Source organism: Oreochromis aureus, linkage group 8 (assembly GCF_013358895.1).
Source record: "Oreochromis aureus strain Israel breed Guangdong linkage group 8, ZZ_aureus, whole genome shotgun sequence".
Taxonomy (NCBI): Eukaryota; Metazoa; Chordata; class Actinopteri; order Cichliformes; family Cichlidae; genus Oreochromis; species Oreochromis aureus.
Genome location: NC_052949.1, coordinates 7,720,849 through 7,739,228, shown reverse-complemented (window position 1 = coordinate 7,739,228; position 18,380 = coordinate 7,720,849). Strand labels below are relative to the sequence as shown.

At 40.6% G+C, this 18,380-nt stretch overlaps 3 protein-coding genes across 9 annotated transcripts in view; 1 reads left to right on the top strand and 2 right to left on the bottom strand.

The window, feature by feature from the left end:
- Positions 1-1,059: 1,059 nt before the first annotated feature.
- lsm12b (LSM12 homolog b) lies at positions 1,060-9,564 on the bottom strand. Of its 2 annotated transcripts, none has more exons than XM_031760172.2 (5): positions 9,402-9,564; positions 6,681-6,814; positions 5,929-6,038; positions 3,323-3,449; positions 1,060-1,714 (listed from the first exon to the last, which is right to left on the bottom strand). In XM_031760172.2, the coding sequence occupies exons 1-5, from the start codon at positions 9,526-9,528 to the stop codon at positions 1,622-1,624; spliced, it is 591 nt and encodes a 196-aa protein (XP_031616032.1). In that variant the 5' UTR covers positions 9,529-9,564; the 3' UTR covers positions 1,060-1,621. The 2 variants fall into 2 exon arrangements, with proteins under 2 accessions (XP_031616032.1, XP_039471978.1); XM_039616044.1 differs by lacking the exon at positions 9,402-9,564 and adding an exon at positions 9,079-9,121 and having other exon boundaries at positions 6,681-6,844.
- Positions 9,565-9,891: 327 nt separating this feature from the next.
- Positions 9,892-13,776, top strand: g6pc3 (glucose-6-phosphatase catalytic subunit 3). The gene is made up of 6 exons (XM_031760135.2): positions 9,892-10,132; positions 11,575-11,681; positions 11,782-11,872; positions 11,991-12,109; positions 12,635-12,776; positions 12,885-13,776. The coding sequence occupies exons 1-6, from the start codon at positions 9,915-9,917 to the stop codon at positions 13,225-13,227; spliced, it is 1,020 nt and encodes a 339-aa protein (XP_031615995.1). The 5' UTR covers positions 9,892-9,914; the 3' UTR covers positions 13,228-13,776.
- Positions 13,777-13,783: 7 nt separating this feature from the next.
- tanc2b (tetratricopeptide repeat, ankyrin repeat and coiled-coil containing 2b) overlaps positions 13,784-18,380 on the bottom strand; it is a 165,414-nt gene continuing 160,817 nt past the window's right edge. For all 6 annotated transcript variants that reach the window (XM_031760131.2, XM_031760132.2, XM_031760133.2 and 3 more), the window contains one exon: positions 13,784-18,229. In XM_031760131.2, coding sequence (XP_031615991.1) covers positions 16,159-18,229 — 2,071 coding nt within the window. In that variant the 3' untranslated portion in view covers positions 13,784-16,158. The remainder of the gene's footprint in view (positions 18,230-18,380) is intronic.

The window sequence follows — 18,380 nt, the reverse complement described above, 5'->3', positions numbered from 1 at the left end:
ACATCAGGGCAGCAAACTTGGTCCATTTTGGATCCTTTCCTAAAGTAAGGATTTACATCTGCTCTTCTATATGGATATATTAAGCTCTTTTTCATCATAGAACTCCCATAATCCCGTGATTTCAGCAACGTGTTACATAAGACTGTATGAGTTTTTATAATTTCTATTATGGTAAAGGTAGCACTAGTAGTAATGTGATGGAAAAGCATCTTTAAAAGTAAATCTTCAGTACAGCATTCACCATCAGGACCATTATCTTGGCAGCACCAAGGATCAGTGAGCAAAAAACAATTCAATATTTAAAGACTGCCTCAAAAATCCAAATCCAAAGTTCTTAAAATTGACCATTACGTATAATGTTATTTTAAAAATACACCTTTCTATAAAACAAAAAAATCAACTTCACCTTTGGGAGCATTTTTCACACTTTTCTGACATTTTGGAGCTGAAATTATTTGGAGTAAATAATTCATTAAGACAACCACAAGATATCACTGAACAACAACCATCAGCCTACCTGAAATGTAGCCTTACTTCCACCCAGAAAAAGGAAAAAAAAGAACATTTTTTCCACATAACTGCAGCTCCATTAGTGCTACTCATTTAAAAATTCACACTGATTTACTGATAAGTTCATCGCTGCCCACAGGATGGAGGCAAATGTCATCAACCAGCTTTAGAGTAACCCAGAGGCTTAAAACATTTAAATAATTAATTTGAAAGAGACATGGCGTCAGTTTCCTGTAATTGCACAGATTACAACGCTACCAAACGGGACAGAAAGAGAAACCCGAGTGTCACCGTATCCGATTAAAACGTTGTCCTTACTGAGGACAGCTGATGGTCAGTCTGAGTTCACGGAAACAAACCACAAACGTATCTGCGACACAAGTCCAGTGTTTTTTTTTTCCCCTCAGAAATGCCCCCAAAACAGCCAAATGTATTCCGAGGATGTCATATAAAGTCAGGGATAAGACAAGAAAAAGACAGCACTCTGGCGATTTAAAAAAATAAAACAAAAACACAAAAAAAGTTGCTCTCAAAAAAAGTCGTTGAAAATTACGGTATTACAGTCAGAATTTTTGTTACTTTTATTTTAGAAAATGTCCTTTAAAGTGTGGCATTTCAAGTCACATTTTGTTTAAAATACAGAAAATACAGACAGTAGAACATGGATACAGCAAAAAAAAAAAAAAAAAAAAAAAAAAAAAAAAAAAAAAAGGAAACAATGACAGAAAATAAAGCTAACAAGCCTTTCTGACTGCTCTAGTTTTCTCTTTTTTGAAATGGAACTGAAGGCAAAGGAAGGAGGGCGGAAAAAAGAAAAGGCTTCAGGGACAAGAGGGGAGGAGTGGGGGCAGAATGAGACAAGTTAGTTAAGGAAACTATGGTTGGTTTATGGTTCATGTTTAAATTATTCTTTATAAAGTCTAATTTAAGATTTAATCTTTCCTCTTTCTTTTTTTGTCTTTTTCATTTAATGGTATTTTGATCTTCGGGATCCAGGGCCCTCAGCGCTCCTCCTGGTGGTCTCCGACTGTGGAGAAGGAATGCCGACTTTGTCTGGCAGTGGGAACAAAACCACCCGCGTCGCCTTCTCCGGCCGACCCGCACCGCCAACTCAAGAAGATAAAGTGGAGTCCTTCTGTGTTTGCTGTGCTTGTGAACGTTGCATGGACTTCTGACTTTCCACGTCTCTAAAATGTTTCTCAACCTGTGAGGGTAAAGCAAAAACAATAAATAAAACATTATTAATAGATAAAATTTCTATAGTTTGACTTGACCCAGCTATGGTTTACAGATAGAACATAGAGACACCAAATTGACAGAAACAAGACAAATCTGACCTTGTTTCAGCCTGGAAAAAACAAAGATAGGAATAACAACAAAATTGAGTCACAACTGAAGTGAAACAAAACAAGTCACCGGCTCCGAGAAGCTCAACAATCATTTTCCAAATATAAAAAGTCTTATGACGAATTACTGTTACAGCCCCCCAAACACATGCTTATCTTTAAGTTCCCCTCACTGGGACCATAGCTAAAGTTAATAGCTAAAAGAATGTGGTCTTGCTCAATTCAAATCGTGTTTAGCCATGACCATCTGGTACCCATCAACACAGTGTCTGTCAAGTTTTGGAGTGTGCTGGGAATGGGTGTATAAAAATTAGAGAATGAGGCCTGAGGCCACCGAATGCAACACCAATGACTTTGGCATATTTCAGAAGCTGCTCTCAGCTCCATGGCATAAAACTACACGTGATTTCTGCACAGAGGAGGGCCGAAAGCCAGAGACCGCCCACCTGTCCGCTCCCCCCCTTAACTTTTGTTTACCGAAAGTTAAACTCACAAAGTCTCCATATATGAACCTGTGTAAAGTGCTATTAGTGGTTCTCTTGATTACTCAGGGTGTCTCACAACAGTTCGCTTTCTGTGGTGCCTAACAGCTGGCAGTCAGCTTAAGCTCTCCATCGCTCACCCTGTTGCTGCCATGCAGGTGATCCAAGGTCCCCATCCCTGTCTGCACCCACCTCCCTCCAGCAGTTGACCTGCAGCTTATTCACTGGTCATCCCCAGTCGAGATGAGACTCTTAAGTTTGAATGACTGTGCTAAATAATCCTGATAATAGTTTGTAACAATTAAGCTCTATGTGACAGACACACACCTAATGTATACACTTGAATATGGAAGTTTCACACTGCGTTGGGTGGGGGAATCGGGGGAACATTTGCACTTTCCATTTACACCGTTTTCGGTCTGTGCCCAAAACAAGACAGCACAGATTTACAGACTTTTTTTTTCTTGGCTGAACTTTAACAACCAGACATTTTCACTTTTCTTTTTACTTTTGTTTGAATTTTCCTAGAAAAGAGATCAAATCGTCAGCCAAGAAGAGGCTAAGAGTGGAACTAACCTCATTCAATAAGAACAATTACATGCCTTCGGGGAATTAGTGATGCATGCTACCAAGAACAGAACATTCAACACAGAGCACAGCGATCACATTTGCATACAACTTCAAAAAACTGTTGTTAAAATGCAGCATATGGGGCACTCATCACGGACAAAGGTGAAGTAACAGAGGTCGGGGGATTTGCGGATTTATTAGATTAATCCAAACTTGCAAGCATGTGGAGATGAGCACATGCTCACACACAAAAAAAGAGAAAAAAAAATCAAGTCTGAAAATGTCACTTTGGAATCTCTAACCCCCCCTAATCAAGTAAAAACAAAAGCTGAAGACAAAGTCATCATGAAGTAAACAGTTACACATGTAGTGTTAGTAATATATTGTGAAAATAGAAAGTGTAATAGTACTTACTATTTTGCGTACATGACTTAAAGCGCTTCCCTCTTTGCCTTTGCAGTTCTCAACCTGGTAAGGCGGTGAGATTATGACGTCGTCCATCACAATAATGTTCTTCTCCTGCCATTTACAGTCTTTGATGCTGCAAAGAAAAGAAAACGACCTTTTAGCCACAGCTGAAAATGCTTTTTTGTTTTCTTTCTGCGAATTTCATACTAGTGTTCATGACATCTATAGCTCTGTTTCTAAGGTAAACATTTTAAGCAGGTTAAACAAGCAACACATTTGTCATACGGAGAGTTAACGACCTGAAAGTGAAACCAGAGCCAACAATGGACAGGTTTCATGTTTCTGAGTGAACAATTCTGTGGGGCTTCTGGTCTCCCATGTTTTTGAAAACATTTTAAATCAAAAACTATGTGAGCTGCAACAAAGATGACCGTTTTATTCACAATATGACCTTTGACTAAAGAAGAAGGAAAAGGCTCAGACAGGTATCCAATTACAGTCTGATTCAGGGCTAAAACATGGCTGGATCAGATATCTGAAACTTAAGCCTGATTCCTTCAAACATGTCACAAAGTGTAAAAGGTAAATTTATCAAGAGGCACATTCATCTTCATCAATCAGCTCAAAGGGGACAAGATATATAATTTAATAATTTAATATTATATAATTTAATATATAATATAAAGAATATATTTCAATCTTAATTTACAGATTAGAGCTTTATTTCAACAGGTTGCAAAAAAATACGAAAGCTTTACAAATGTCAGCCACTTTTAAATAAAACTATTTTTAATCTTTTAGCCACCAAGTACTTTTCTTCCATTGATATTGATCATGAGTTACTCCTAAATCTCAGACATCAATGACTGGGTTTAGTCCTTTGCATTCCTATTCCCAGATCTTTATCACACAACTGAAGGAAATTGTTGCTCCAGTGGGTTAAGATCAGGTTATTGTTGAAATTCAACTTCTCTGCCTTCCAACAACTTTCGCTTTGCTTTTGTAGTGCATTCTCAGTAAGTTTCAATTTGCATTGTAAAGCTCTTTCCAGTCAACTTAGCTGCATTTGACCTCAGTGTACTCTGTCCAAAGAATGCTGTTCCTAAACTGGTTTGGCTTTTTCCCCCTTTTTTCTTCCTTGTTCCAACCAACCTGACCTTGTGACTGATCAACGATCGTCATTTTGTGGCTCATCACGGAGTATTCTCTTTATGATGGACATATGATGGGGGTGTTTCTTATCAACTATAGAAGGGATCCTGTGATCATCTACCACTGTTCCAGGCTTCTTCTTTTTTGTTTTTGTTTTAAATTGCTAAGCCCAGCAAAGCATCGATCTGTCCCCATTACAATTACAAAGATCGAGATTTAACTCTGCAGCCTAAAGCAGGGCATTAAACACTGCTATGGACTCAGACAAGTGGAGACCCCACAGACAACTAGTCGTTGCTGTTACTTCATTGAACACTGCATGATGGCCAGGAGTAGCTGCTGCACTGTAATCTAGAGTCTATGATCTCTCAGACCCTGCATATTTGAGACATGAACATGTCTTTCTGGCCTGCATTGACAGCTCCTTTGACCACATGACGTAGATTCACAGAAACAGCTTCCAAACTCTAAAGCCACGATAATCACCAGACTTTTTACCTGCTTAATTTATAAAAAAAAAAAAACGGTGATCAGACTGTAACCGAATGACTGAAACTAGCCCACTGAAGGAACAATGGGCTGTGAGGTCAGTTCCTTGATCATTAGTATTTCAGTGACTGTGTAAATATACTGTTTATAAGGTTGGGAAAACCTGCAGTCAGCTGAGACTGAAGAAGTCACTTGGATGAGTGGTGAGACATTTCTCCCACTGAAAACGCAACATCCAGATGAACAGAATTGTTTTTGGGAAAGCCAAGTGTAATACACCAGTTATATAAATGTAACTTGAAGCAGGTTTCAGTGGAGCTAAAATTAAAGTTGTCATTGTCCATTCTGTCCAAATAAATATGGACATAACTGTATCTGAATGCTGCCCTATCCATCATAAGCTTTGCTCTGATCCAACTGTGAGGTTATTAAATCTCAAGAAAATCCCTGAAAGTTTTGGCAATGTGAAATAAACATCTATGTATTTAAAATTCAATTTAATGCTTCAAACAGTAAGTTTACTGGTTTGTTTTCACTGTTGTGTACACATCTGCAGTGTACAGATGTGTATACTGTGAATTTGCCTTTAGCCATGTTAAAAATGAAAAAGTTATATTAGTTCACGTTTCAAACTTTCAAAGTCAGCTTTTTTTAAAAGAAAAAAAATGATGTCATTATTTTCTGTTTTCTAAATAAGCAGCATGTTTCTGCTGAACTGTTGGTTTTTCTTTTGAATGCTTTACTTCCCTTTTTGACATGACATTAAAAGTCTTTGTTGCCATAATCTCTTTGTAGGATTCAAGATGGTCAGTGAGTGTCCTTCCATTGGTCTTTGATTGAATCATAAAGAACTTTAAGTGATTTAAGGCACTGATGGCATAAAATACTCAAATTAGTGTTCAATGATACATACAGTAAACACTGATAGATCTGACCTGTGAATCGAATGAACAGCAACATAAAGTTCTTACGTTTTGTGAATAGTCTGGAATAGCTGTTGGCCCTCCACAGAAACCCCAGCACTGATTGCATAGGCTTGGGACAGCTTGTCCTCTTTTTCTGTCCGTGCTCGATTGGCAAGCTGTAAAGATTAAAACAGAACACACAGCAATTTTATTTATTTATTTTTTTAGGCACATCAAATATTTGGTCTGAAACAAAAACAGCTTATTCTTTTAACCACAAAAGCAAAAATTCAGGTTCCAATTGTGATTTTAGGTTCAGCACTCTAGCAGTGAACTTGGTTTATATAAAAGTACATTTCACTTTCCCGCATAGGATTACAGAGGCAGTGTTTATAAATCTCAGCATTTAAACACCCTCGACACGTCTCCATTTATTCACAGGGCTCAGTTTGGACTTACTTTATTTATGTGGGGGGAAAATAATAATCTATAAACACTGACTTTTATTTCTGCTGCGTTCCAATTTTCCAAATCAGGGTCTCAATCCTCAGAAGTCTATTTCTAGACCTACTGACGATGCCAGCCCATTTCACTGCCTCTTCAAAACACAGCCGAAACGGCAAATGCATTTTGGCCAAATGAATACAGTACTTCACTGAGGGCCAAGTATTTTTGGAGCATTCAGGCAATCCTCATTGGAAAGTTAGGAGATATCCTGGCCCATTAACCAACAGCGCCTGACACCCACCACACTTGATGTAACCCGTGGCACAAAAACCAATAAATGGTATAAAAATAAAATAAATCACTGGACTTACCTTGCTAACATTCAGTGATGCTAGAGGGGGTGGAGTCTCGGTGCGGTCATTTATAATGTCCACATCAGAAACATAGGCTAAGTTGATCAGGATGACGTCGTTGAGGTTTGGCTTACCACTGGAGGAAGCACATTCTTTGAAGGCACTTAGGTCAAGGCAAACAACTTTGTGACAGTGAATGACAGAACAAAAATGACTATTATCTGTCCCCTTGAAGAACTTGGGACATCAGTTTTCTGCACAGAGAAGCTCATTATTCAGAGAGCACTGGCTGACAAACACTGACAGTGAAAGGTAGTGCCAGTTACAGCATGGGACTACCGAAAGCATTGCTGCCACCTGTAGCATCTATGAATGAATGAATGGAGACGGCTAAAATGTCTTATGAGAGGAAAAACTGCAAAAAAAAACTGCAAAAAACCCCAACATGTACTGATGGTCCACAATCATGAAGCACCCATAACGAGCTCAGCAAACCCAGTATCTACAACTTACCTTAACGGCTTTTAGTGAGTAAAATTGCTTTAATCACCACTCCACTTTAATTTATTATTACTGTATTGATTTATTTATTACCCATCATATCAAGTTTCTCCAAGTTTATCAGTGTTTACTTGTTGCTGTTACCATTTTACCTTCTCTTGCTGATTATTGATTGTGAAGCTTATTGTAACCAAGTCTTGAAAAGAGCTACATTACTAAATTTTTATTATTATTACAACTTATTACAGGACTGGCTCGCTCTATGACTGACCGGCAATACACACAATGTTTGGGCTTTAACACTGCCCGTTTATTATTTATTTATTTATTTAAGTCATAACACATATCCTCTCACTGTGCAGTAACTAGTAATAACAACTGTCAGGAAATTTTACTCAAACAGTGATAAACTGCTGACTTTGGAACTCAAATGTAACATACAAACTAGTCTGATTTTTGTTTTGCTCTGGATTTTCTATCACAGCAGCAGTTTTCAAAGGTTTTGTGCACCTAAGAGCAAACCAACATTTCATGGCACATCTTTACAGTAAGCTCTACTGCCATATAGTTTCTCTCCACAGATATTCCAACAAACTGTCTGCCTCTAATTCAAATCAAGTGTGGGTTTAAGTATCCCGTCTTGGAATAATGTTAAGATTAGCCAGCTTGTCTTGAAAGATAATACTGTTATTCACAGATAGTGTCTTTTGTATAGGCAGGGGATTGCCCACTCTCTGCTTCACAAAATACAGTAATCCACTGTACTGTTTTCCTCACCATCTTTTAGGACCTTAGAGGTCCGCTAATTTAGCAAATATAAATTAAACTCATTAGGTTCTAGTGCAGCTGCTTAAATAATAGATGGATCTCACCAAATCCCAAGGCACGCCATTTATGAACCTTAGATCTAACTGTTCTGTATGTGTTTTTTGGCAAACTGATCCATAAAAAAAACAAATAATTAAAAAAAAAAAAAAAAAAAAAAACAGAAGTTATGACTTCTGTTGATGAATAAACCGAATTCTTGCAATAGATACATTGGAAAAGACTGTCTGAAAGTCGATAAATACATAAGAAAAATCAGCTGATTTTACACAGGCCTTGCATTCAAACTTAGCATGTGAACATATCACCTCGATTAAGCACGTTTTGGGGGTTGCTCAAAGGGTAAAGCAGAAATACATACAATACCTGTATGGCTATTGAGCACACTTACACGTTTATAACTAGTCATTACCATACATTGCAGAGCTTAAAGTAGATGTCCATGCTTTTCTACAGCTCAGATAACGTCACAAAGTGTTTTTAGTGTTAAACTAACACTCAGAAAGACCTTGACTGCTCTAAGCGCTCCCCACTCTTCATTTGATTTAATCACCTCAAGGTTTGGACACACTGAGGATAACTACACGATAACCTCTCGAGTCTGTGCAATTAACTCGGTGATCAGTGAAAGAAGGACATGATACGAAGCACATTCACACACTCACTCATTCACTCACACTGATGGGTGTAGACATGTTCGCCAGCAAACTAATGTTAGTAAGTTATTTCTCCCACACAAATGACTCATGTTAAAATGAACTGTGGCACAATCACACAATATTTACAGCCCAGCTGATAAGCTTGAGAACGCCAAACCCGTTAATTGAGCTAGCCAGTAGCTGCAGTGTGGGGTTGACCGAAACCTAGCATGCTAACATGCTAAAAGCACCCTGATTGTATAGCGTGGACTCGGAAACCACTTAATCTCTAACTTGTACAAATAATCGTAAGCATCTCCGGCTGATGGCACCACCAACCATGTGAGGTCAATATGTGGACACCGTCAACACGCGAGACTCTCCCAGTATCAGTTAGCTCGCTAACTAGCAGCGGTTGTGCCTGCTGAGAGCACACAGCCATGATGCCTTACGAGGATTCGTTGCCAGATAATGATCCATGTTGAGGGCTGGCAATACAATGAGTGGATTCAAAACACATGCGCTGCTAGAGCGGCTAATGGGAGGCCAAGAAACTACCAGGCAACCCCAACTAAAGGCTTACACAGACAGAAGATAGATGAGGTGCTATCTGAAACATGAACATATATAAAACGGGCAAACGTGTGTGCTTCTGCTAGCACCAATTACGCCTGCGCGGATCACTATTTGCCATATTTCGGTTACCCTACAGGCCCTTGCAGCCAGGCAGGCCAGCAACCCCTCCATCCGCAGCTCGAAACAAACAAAAGGATACTCAGAGTTAACATCTTGGACTGGTAGTCAAACGCGACCACTTCTCCTTGGAGACGTTGGCCCAAGCATGTGACGCATGCGACATGGCTCCCGACGCTAAAATACTCCCCGGGTCCAGGAGCCGCCATCTTCTCCGCCAGGAAACCGGAGCGCCTGCCTTACGTAAAGCGACGCGATGTCGTATGGAGACGAAACCTGAGCGTAACAAAAGTACGTCGATCGTTTCTTCTAATTTGATGAATTATATTTGCTGCCAAATCAAATCTAGTTTACGTAAAGTTGTATCATTGAATCACTAACTAACGTCTTCAACTGTAGAACTACTACGAATACAACTTCTCTCTTCGACGAAGGATGTCGCTTTGTTTCCCATTGAACCGCCTTCCGATGTGTCCCGCCCCCTACCGGATGTAGAGCAGTACTGTGGAATTCATTGTAACACATCAAATAAAGGGCTGTCTTTAGATTGCCATCTACATATCAAAGTGTTTGTACTGGGAGAGGGCAGAAAGGAATGGAGGAGATTTATACCCAAGGCGTCTGGATGGCTGAAAGTCTCCAGCAGAGGACGAAGACTCAGGAGAAATTCTGGCTTACGGTCACTCATATGGGAGATCCTAAAGCAGCCTTTCTGCTCGTCTTTCCTTTCACTTATTTCATCAACAGGAGAGCTGGAGTAGCGGTGCTTTGGGCGGCAGCTATATCGGAGTGGTTAAACTTAGTGTTCAAATGGTAAGGCGTTTTAATGAACCGCGATTTGAATATTCCTGTCCAACTTAGTTTTTACACTTACCATTGCGGTTGTATGTCTCATGCTAGCATGTTGCTGCATTAACTTTTTTCACATTAAAATTTTTAATTATATATTCAAGACCGCCTGCACGTGTTCGTTTTTTCCAGTTTAAACAAATAACAATAATTTTTGTTTAGTCTTTGCTTCCGGTACAGCAAAGTAGTACAACCTTTTATTGGCGTCCGACGTGAAACAGAAATGAGCGGAACCTTTTGTGACCAGTTCCGTGGAATTTTCCCCACAAACAGCCTGGAGTGTAGCAAGAAAAGTGACGAAAACAAACGGAAATTAAAAACAAGAAGTAACCATATAATATAAATATGACCAAAATAGTCACCGGATTAAATTTTAGAAAAGCAATGATATGAATGGATAATAACAAAGTTATAAAATGCTTCACAAGACAACATTGAAAACAGCAAATATAACGTTTAAGGAGAAATAAAAGTGAAACAACATGAGGTATATGAATACTGAGAACGCAAAGAGAAATAAAGACAGACAATAAATAAAAGAAACAATGATTACTAAAAGAAGATGATAAAGCAAATATGAAAGACAACATCGTAACACAAAGTGGAAACAGAGAAAAAGAATGCTCGTAAAATGCCTCTTTAAGAAATTTAAAAGACGATAATGACCTAAATCTCATCAGACAGATTGTACCAGAGAAAGGGTGTCCTGACAGAAAAAGCCTGAACACCTTTGGTTTTCAGCCGAGATTATGGGATGGCGAGAGCAACCTTAGCTGAGGACCCCAACATCTGAAATATACTTTGGTGCGAACCTGGATACTATTAACATTGTTGTTACAATGTTATTACAAATAAATTTGTTATTATAACAAATTTACTTATATTATACCATAAAAACTAGAAATAAAACAAGATCAAATTAAGGGAAACACGCAAAAGACAGAGGAAAACATGCATAGAAAAAAATGAAACCCGCAAATCTTCAAGAATTATTTTTAAAAAAAGAAAAATACAAAAGCCATTAAAAATATACAAAGTAGAGAAACAATACAACTAAATTACTATGGACATAATATCGATTTTTAAAAACGCCATGTATTATTTGGATTTAGATATTTCTGATTACACTAATTATTATTTTCTGAGGGTGTTGATGGAGAAGTATAGCCAAATATAATACAGTAAGGAACTTTGAACTAAATAAATTCCAGTAAAGTAAAAAGAAGAATGAAGAGTAAATATGCAGAGGCTTTTGGAGAAAAAAAGTAAAATGTCTTAGATTCAATAAGTAAAACAAAAACTTATTAAACGTAGTAAAATATAGTGAAGCCATGACCTTGAATGTATTTGTGTTATTTGGGGTGTGTGTGTACATTTATTTACATATCACATTTATTTTTAATCAGGCTGCTGTTTGGAGAGAGGCCGTTCTGGTGGATCGGTGAATCGCGTCTTTTTGTCAACAAGCAACCGAAAATTCACCAGTTTCCGTCCACCTGCGAAACAGGCCCAGGTTAGAAGTTGTCTTAGAAAAATAGACTGTGTTTGAGTCATAGGCGATGTCTTTAAATCATCAAACAGTCAGATCTCCAAAGTTGGCATATGTTTCTCAGGCAGTCCGTCTGGACATGCGATGGTGACAGCAGCAGTCTGGTGGGTCGTTGTGTCCTCGCTGGGGTCCTTTCTGTACTCCCGTACTCACAGGTATGTCCCTATTTAAGCTAAATCCAGTGCAGTATGCTGCTTTGGCTCTAAAAATGCACAAAAACTGCTGCATAGTGGAACTACTTTTAAACAAATCTCTCCTTTTCTGAATCCGGAGTGTTCTGTTATCAGCTGCTCCCTACATGCTCTATGTGGTGATGCTTGTTGCAGTTGGAATCTCCAGGATCTTCATCCTCGCACACTTTCCTCATCAGGTCGTTGCTGGCTCCATTACAGGTCTGAATACATATTATGCAAAAATCATATTTCTGAAAAAGGCACTTTATAAAAAGTATATTAAAAGCCAAATGCAGTGATCTTCAAAGTGTAAAAGACATTTTTTTTTATATATGATCACAGCTGCAAATCATACAGGTTTAAATTCAAAATACACTAAATATTTTCACTGACTGAGTGTAATGGATTACAGGCAAGCATGTATCAGACCTGTGTAGATATGCACCTGTGCTGCAGAATGATGTTTGCTGAAATGATTGAGGCCTCTCCTAAAACAGGTGTCCTCTGGATCAAAGCATTGATTGCTCCAAAACATTATTAAGTGTTAATATTTCTAGCACAGGTGTAGAACTAGTGCACTCCATCATCACTTGTGCTGGTTTTTGAGCTGCTTGCTATCAACTATCTGTGCAATTCTACAGGATTTTTGTAGTTCCCAAAAAATAATTTCATAATTGGATTTGTCAGACCCATAGGATAGTTTTCCCATGTGTGCAGCTTAATCTGATGAAATGCTCTTGTCAGGTTTCATTCTGGGGATTGTCCTGAGCCGCAGAGTACCAGAAGGTCGCCCCCTGCTGTTCTTCTTTAGTTTAAGCTTTGGGCTTCTGTTTGGAGCTCTGATGCTCTATGCTGGATTAAAGCAGCTGGGAATTGACCTTTCTTGGTGAGTTACTCTATTACATTAATGTTTAATCAGTGAGTCTGATCAGTGTATGTTGTGATAATATGAATGGACTTCCTGCCATGACCGGCCATGTTTTTGATTCAACAGGTCTATTGCTTTGGCCAAGAAATGGTGCAGCCATGCAGAATGGATTCGTTTGGACACAGCCCCATTCTCCTCTCTCACTCGAGACTGTGGGGCCCTGTTGGGTTTGGGGCTGGCACAGTACTGGAAGCCTGGTGGATGGTCTTTACCTTGGGCTACCAGAGCTTTGTCTCTGGCTATATCATCCATGGGTCTTTACCACGTGAATCGTCTACCGCTCCCTGTCCGACCACAGGGCCTTTTCTACAGCCTGTTCTTTGTCAAATTCGTCCTAGTGCCTCTGATCGTTATGGTACTTGTGCCTGGGCTGGTACACCTATTAACATTCAAAAAAAAGAAAGACTAGAAGAGTTTCTCCACACATGATGTGCACCTTAAACACCTCCCAAAACTGGAGTTTCTTTCAGAGTTTGTATAAACACATTTAATGTTTAATGTTCACTGCGTTTCAGAACCATTTTGATCGGTACGGGTTAAGTTTACTTTTCATGTCTTAAAATTCACTAAACAATGGCCTTTAATCCAGTCTATGACCTGTGTTTTTTCCTTTTTTGATGATCTTAAAAGTGCCGGTATTGAGACATTGTGGCGTAAAGTACGTTTCTAGTGAATCTAGTGCAATCATAAGTGTTATAAATACTACAGTATTTTTGCTAAAAATCGACTTTATTGGGAAAAGTGCAACTTTGTTTATGTGCATTTTGTGTTGTTTGAATCTTTACGAGTCAAAGATTGTTACTGAGGTTTAACACCTCAGATTTGTAGCTAGTGAAAGGCAAAGAACTTGAACATTGTTCAGATGTCTGATGCTCAGCTTTGTGTTATTGCCTTGTGACCAAAAAAGTTACATTTCTATGTTATTCCCAAATCAGTAAAAATAAATGATTGACATGCAGGGCGTGTTTCAGTTGGTAACCATTTATAAATATGTTCTCCTTTTTTCCAATACATATGTTCGACTGTACAGATTACAATCAGTTATCATGAGATAAAAACACATTCTTTTTTATTGTTTTTAATTAAACTTCACAGCGATCTGAAAGCTCACATTTACAGACAAGAGAACTCTGCTCAGCAAGCAAATATGTTAAAATAAAATAAAAAGAACTTTTTTGTCTGGCGTGGTTGAGGGAAAATGACAAGGATAAGTTCGGGGGATAGCAGTCTCCTCATCTTAATCCAAACGTTGTACCACACACACCAGAGACACTGCTATACATGTTTCTGCTTGAGGTCATGGAAAGAATAGAACATGCATCAGACTATTTACAGCGAACTAATATACACAGATAGCTTGAAACCATACACCCTCAAATAACCTCAGCTTAAAAAGTCCTGTTTAAATTAAGTATAATACAGTTTATACCTTCATTTCTGTAAAGTTAAGTAGGGCTTCTCTCCAGTAGCAGGTGAAACTGAGGACAACTGTCTCCATTTATTCTTTATCAGACATCCCAAATAAAATGTTACAGACAAATAGTCTATAATCATTCCCACATATATAAATTACTTGAATATTTTCATTATTCATCATCTCTATGACTCAAACTCCAAATTACAGAGCTCCTGGATACTAAAATCTCAGTCTTTTGTTGTTGTTGCAGTAGGTTTGACTTCTTTAGAAGACGTGTGCCAGTGGACATGGTGTCAAAACCAGTGATTTAGAGTTAGAGGAATATATTTTTATGAGGTGGAGTTACTTAAATATGATTTGCCTCTCTAAGCAGACTTGCTTATCTAACAAACCCGAGCTGGACAGAGTGAAATATCTGAGCCAATACATACTACTTGTGCTAGAAAGTCTATATATCATCCCAGATTCTGAACATTGTCATTCACCACTGCATTGCAAATCACATAATAAGTGTCTGTTGTAGTCTGGTTAGCACTGATCAGAGATCTGACCGATCACACGCCCACTTTCACTTACTCCCAATGCAACAATCGTAACAACAAAGTAAGTAAAATACATAAAGTGCACCCTTAGTTAAGACCTTGTCAGGCATTTTTAGTGCAGAAGTGGCTGAATAAAAATGCATTATGATTTAAAAGAAATCATAAAAACAATGCAGAAGAAAGGGAAAGGTTGGTAACAGTGGTTGTGTATGCATTTGCTTGCTTTTAGTCGCTGAGTACTTTCCACCATCGCTCACACGGAGGAGGGACAGAGGCAAACTTTGATTTTTATTTTTGTGCCATTTGATAAAAGCACCCAACACAGGACACTCTACTCACCACTGACCAGCATCACTGAGTGAAAGACGAGTTGCAGCCAAAATAATTTGCTATTACTGCCTGACAGACAATACATATTTAATTACTCTGATTATCGACTGATATCATTTAAAAGAGGGTGAAGATTTGTTGCTCTTCTGCTTTTTTTGTAAGCTCCTGAAGATCTTTTGGTTTGCTGATAGAACAAAAGATGTTGTGAAGATGTTGCTGGGGAAGTGGGAATGATAACTTTATCATTTTCTAACTAATCTATCAAAAAATAATCTGCAGGTTGAGACATTCAATTGCATTATATTATAGCAAAATCCTTTTTATTTTGACACAACAGAGGTAACTTCATCAGTCAAAGTTTGTCTGTGTCCCTTGTTCCTCGCACCGGTCGGTTTTCCACATCCGTATGACTTGCAGTGTGACACAGAGGCAGGGATAACAGAATAAAATTCAAAATGCAAACTATGTTTTGTTTTCTTTTTATGTACAATATATAACTTAATTATAAATATTGTCATTTTTCTCTAAGTACTGAGTTGTTGAGCCATTTGTATTTTCTGAGCAATGTACAGTATTGAACATATAATATTGTATTACATAGAATAGAGCCTACTAGCAACCTTGGTTAAGAGCACACTTTGAAAGAACAGAAGATGGATACAGAGTCCACAAGTAGAGTCCGATGGGTAGTACTTTCACTCTTGGAGTCCCACCTGATGTGGTCACACGTGGGGACAATGTGCCACGTGTCGGAAGTGAACTGGTCTCTGATTTAGATTAGAACTTGCGATCCCTCCTGTTATCCTACCTGTGTGCAGATTATGATATTGAAAGAATCACTTCTCACCGTTATGTTTTTCATATAAGATAATGTCTAATACCCTAAAGTGTGTTTGTTGGCTTTGTGGTTTTCTGTCTCTAGTGAGTTCGTTGAGATGAGTTCGTCCATGACACACACGCACCCCGTCACATCTTCTGTCGAGCTAAATATTTTTTACTCTCTCAGTTCCACTAACAAGCCCAGTCCAACCATCCAATCACAGACAGGCCATCACACATTCGACTCCACAAATGGTCTCTTTGGTTTGATGGGGGAGGTGGGGCCTTGGGTCCGGGAGTCACGCGAGAGCTGTCGGTACATGTTGTCCTGGTAGGCCTGTGCCACGGGCAGAGTCCTCGCCACCTTCACGTCTGGGTAGGTGGGCACCTGGCTGACCCGTTCCAGGATGTCCCCACTGCCACGGGAGCCATTGGCCAGCTTTCCCAGAGAGGGGGGCTGAGTCTGGGAGTAGTAGTCCTCTTCCAACAGGTGTCCGTTTTGGGCGTTGTTGGTCTTGTTGTAGTAGGCGATATTACCCAGTGAGGCGGGGGGACTGTAGGTGGAGCCTTGCTGGACCAGCTGACCGGGGGAGGTGGGGCTGATGGCAGAGTCCATAGATGTCATTGCCCTGGACCGTGAGGGCTGATGCAGGTACTGCTGAGTCCGAGCCGTCTTGTCTATGATCCCCATAAAAGGCGTATTGCGGGAGCGAGTGGTCTCTCCCTGATACAACCCCCCACCACCCTGGGAGGGAGAGATGGGAGAGATGTCATCACAGGTGCGCTCGTATGTGGCTTGTAAGGGAATCTCCATCTGCTGAATGGAAGAGGAAGGCCTGAAACCTGGCGCTAAATTCGAGGTGGATCCAGTTGAGATGTTGTTGCTGGAAGGTGAGAATCGAAGGCCTACACTCTGAGAATGGATGAGAGGCCTAGGGGTGGGCACATGCTGTTTCATTTCAGTAGTATTGGCACTCACAGGGCGTCTAACCATATGGGGGATCTCGGGAGAGCCCAGCTGGCAGGGGGGCATGGCATTGGCACGCTCAAGAACGTGTTCAGAGACTGGGTAGTAGGCGGCTGACTGGCTGCGGCTTATCTGAGGTGTCTGGCTGTAACGGATGCCCCCCGGGCCTCCACTGCTGGCGCGGTAGGCAGAGGAGGGGCGCTGGGGTAGCTCATCCTTCAACAGGCTCGACTCCATAACCCCTCCTCGGCCGCCGTGCTGACAGAGGGCCCCAGAACTGAGGCTGGCCTGGACTTGGGACATTGACCGTCCATCCAGTGAGGGCTGGTACACCAAGCGGCTCTCTACGTCCACTGAACCCCCTTGGTAGCGACCACCCATGGAGTGGCCCATCTGGCCACCATAACTACTATTTCCCATTACGTTGCTGGGCTGGTTTGTGCGGACTATTTGGGCTATGGAAGGCTGCAGACGGAGGCCTTGGGCTTGGTGGTGTTGGGAGGATAAAGAGGGCTGCGAACTCAGCTGGAAAGAACGCTGGCTGCTCATCTTGGAGAGGGGAGATTTGGGTCTTCCAGGAAGCTGCTCTGTCTGATAGCGCACAGGTGACCCAGACTGAGACCTGTATAGACAAACACTTTCTAACGGTGGACTGGCTCTATACTGAGCAGCCCGACGTAAAGGGGAAGGCGGTGGGCTCTGGTGATCCATCCCCTGACCCCCGGTACCCATAGGAGGTGGGCTGAAGCGGTAGGATGGCTGGTGCACTGGGGAGGTGTGAGGGGGACTGTGTCTGTAATGGGAGTTCTGATGTGTTGGAGAGAGGGAGGGCGACGTGGGCTGGTAGGAGCCCCGAGTTGGGGAGGACATGGAGGAAGAGGTGGGGTGGTATTCATAGGGCTGGCCCATAGGTGAGCCTCCAGCCAAGTAAATCTGATCTGGATGTGTGGGGGAGAGGGGTGGACTCTGAATTATAGGAAGGCTGGAGGGATTTGTGAGGGACTCGGGTGGGGGCAGACCCATCGACATGGCTTCCAGCTCCTGCTCCAGGTAGTCCTCATCCTCAAACAAGTCCTGTACGGGCTCCATGTCTTCCAGACGGGGCTCTGGTGGAGGGGGGAGAGGCATGGACAGAGACAGGGACTCCTCCTCTTCTGGGGGAGGTGTAGGAGGGGGTGAGGGAGGAGGCTCCAGCTCCAGGTCCTGCTGCTGGTGCTCCTCCTGGTTAAGCTGGTGGCATTCTTCTTCCACCCTCTGGAGCAGCCGCTGGATTTCTCTGTTATTGGGGCACTGCTTTATGGCTTCATTCAGGTCCTCTAAGGCTTCAGGAAATTGTCTAAAATAATAGATAATAAATAAATAAATAAAATAAAGTGAATTACGCAAAACTGTAAAATCTGGGGGAAGAATATAGAGATCCTTTAAAAAGGAAGACCATGGAGAAAGGGGTAGGGAAAAGGGAAAGCATTTCTTTGATTTGTACAAGG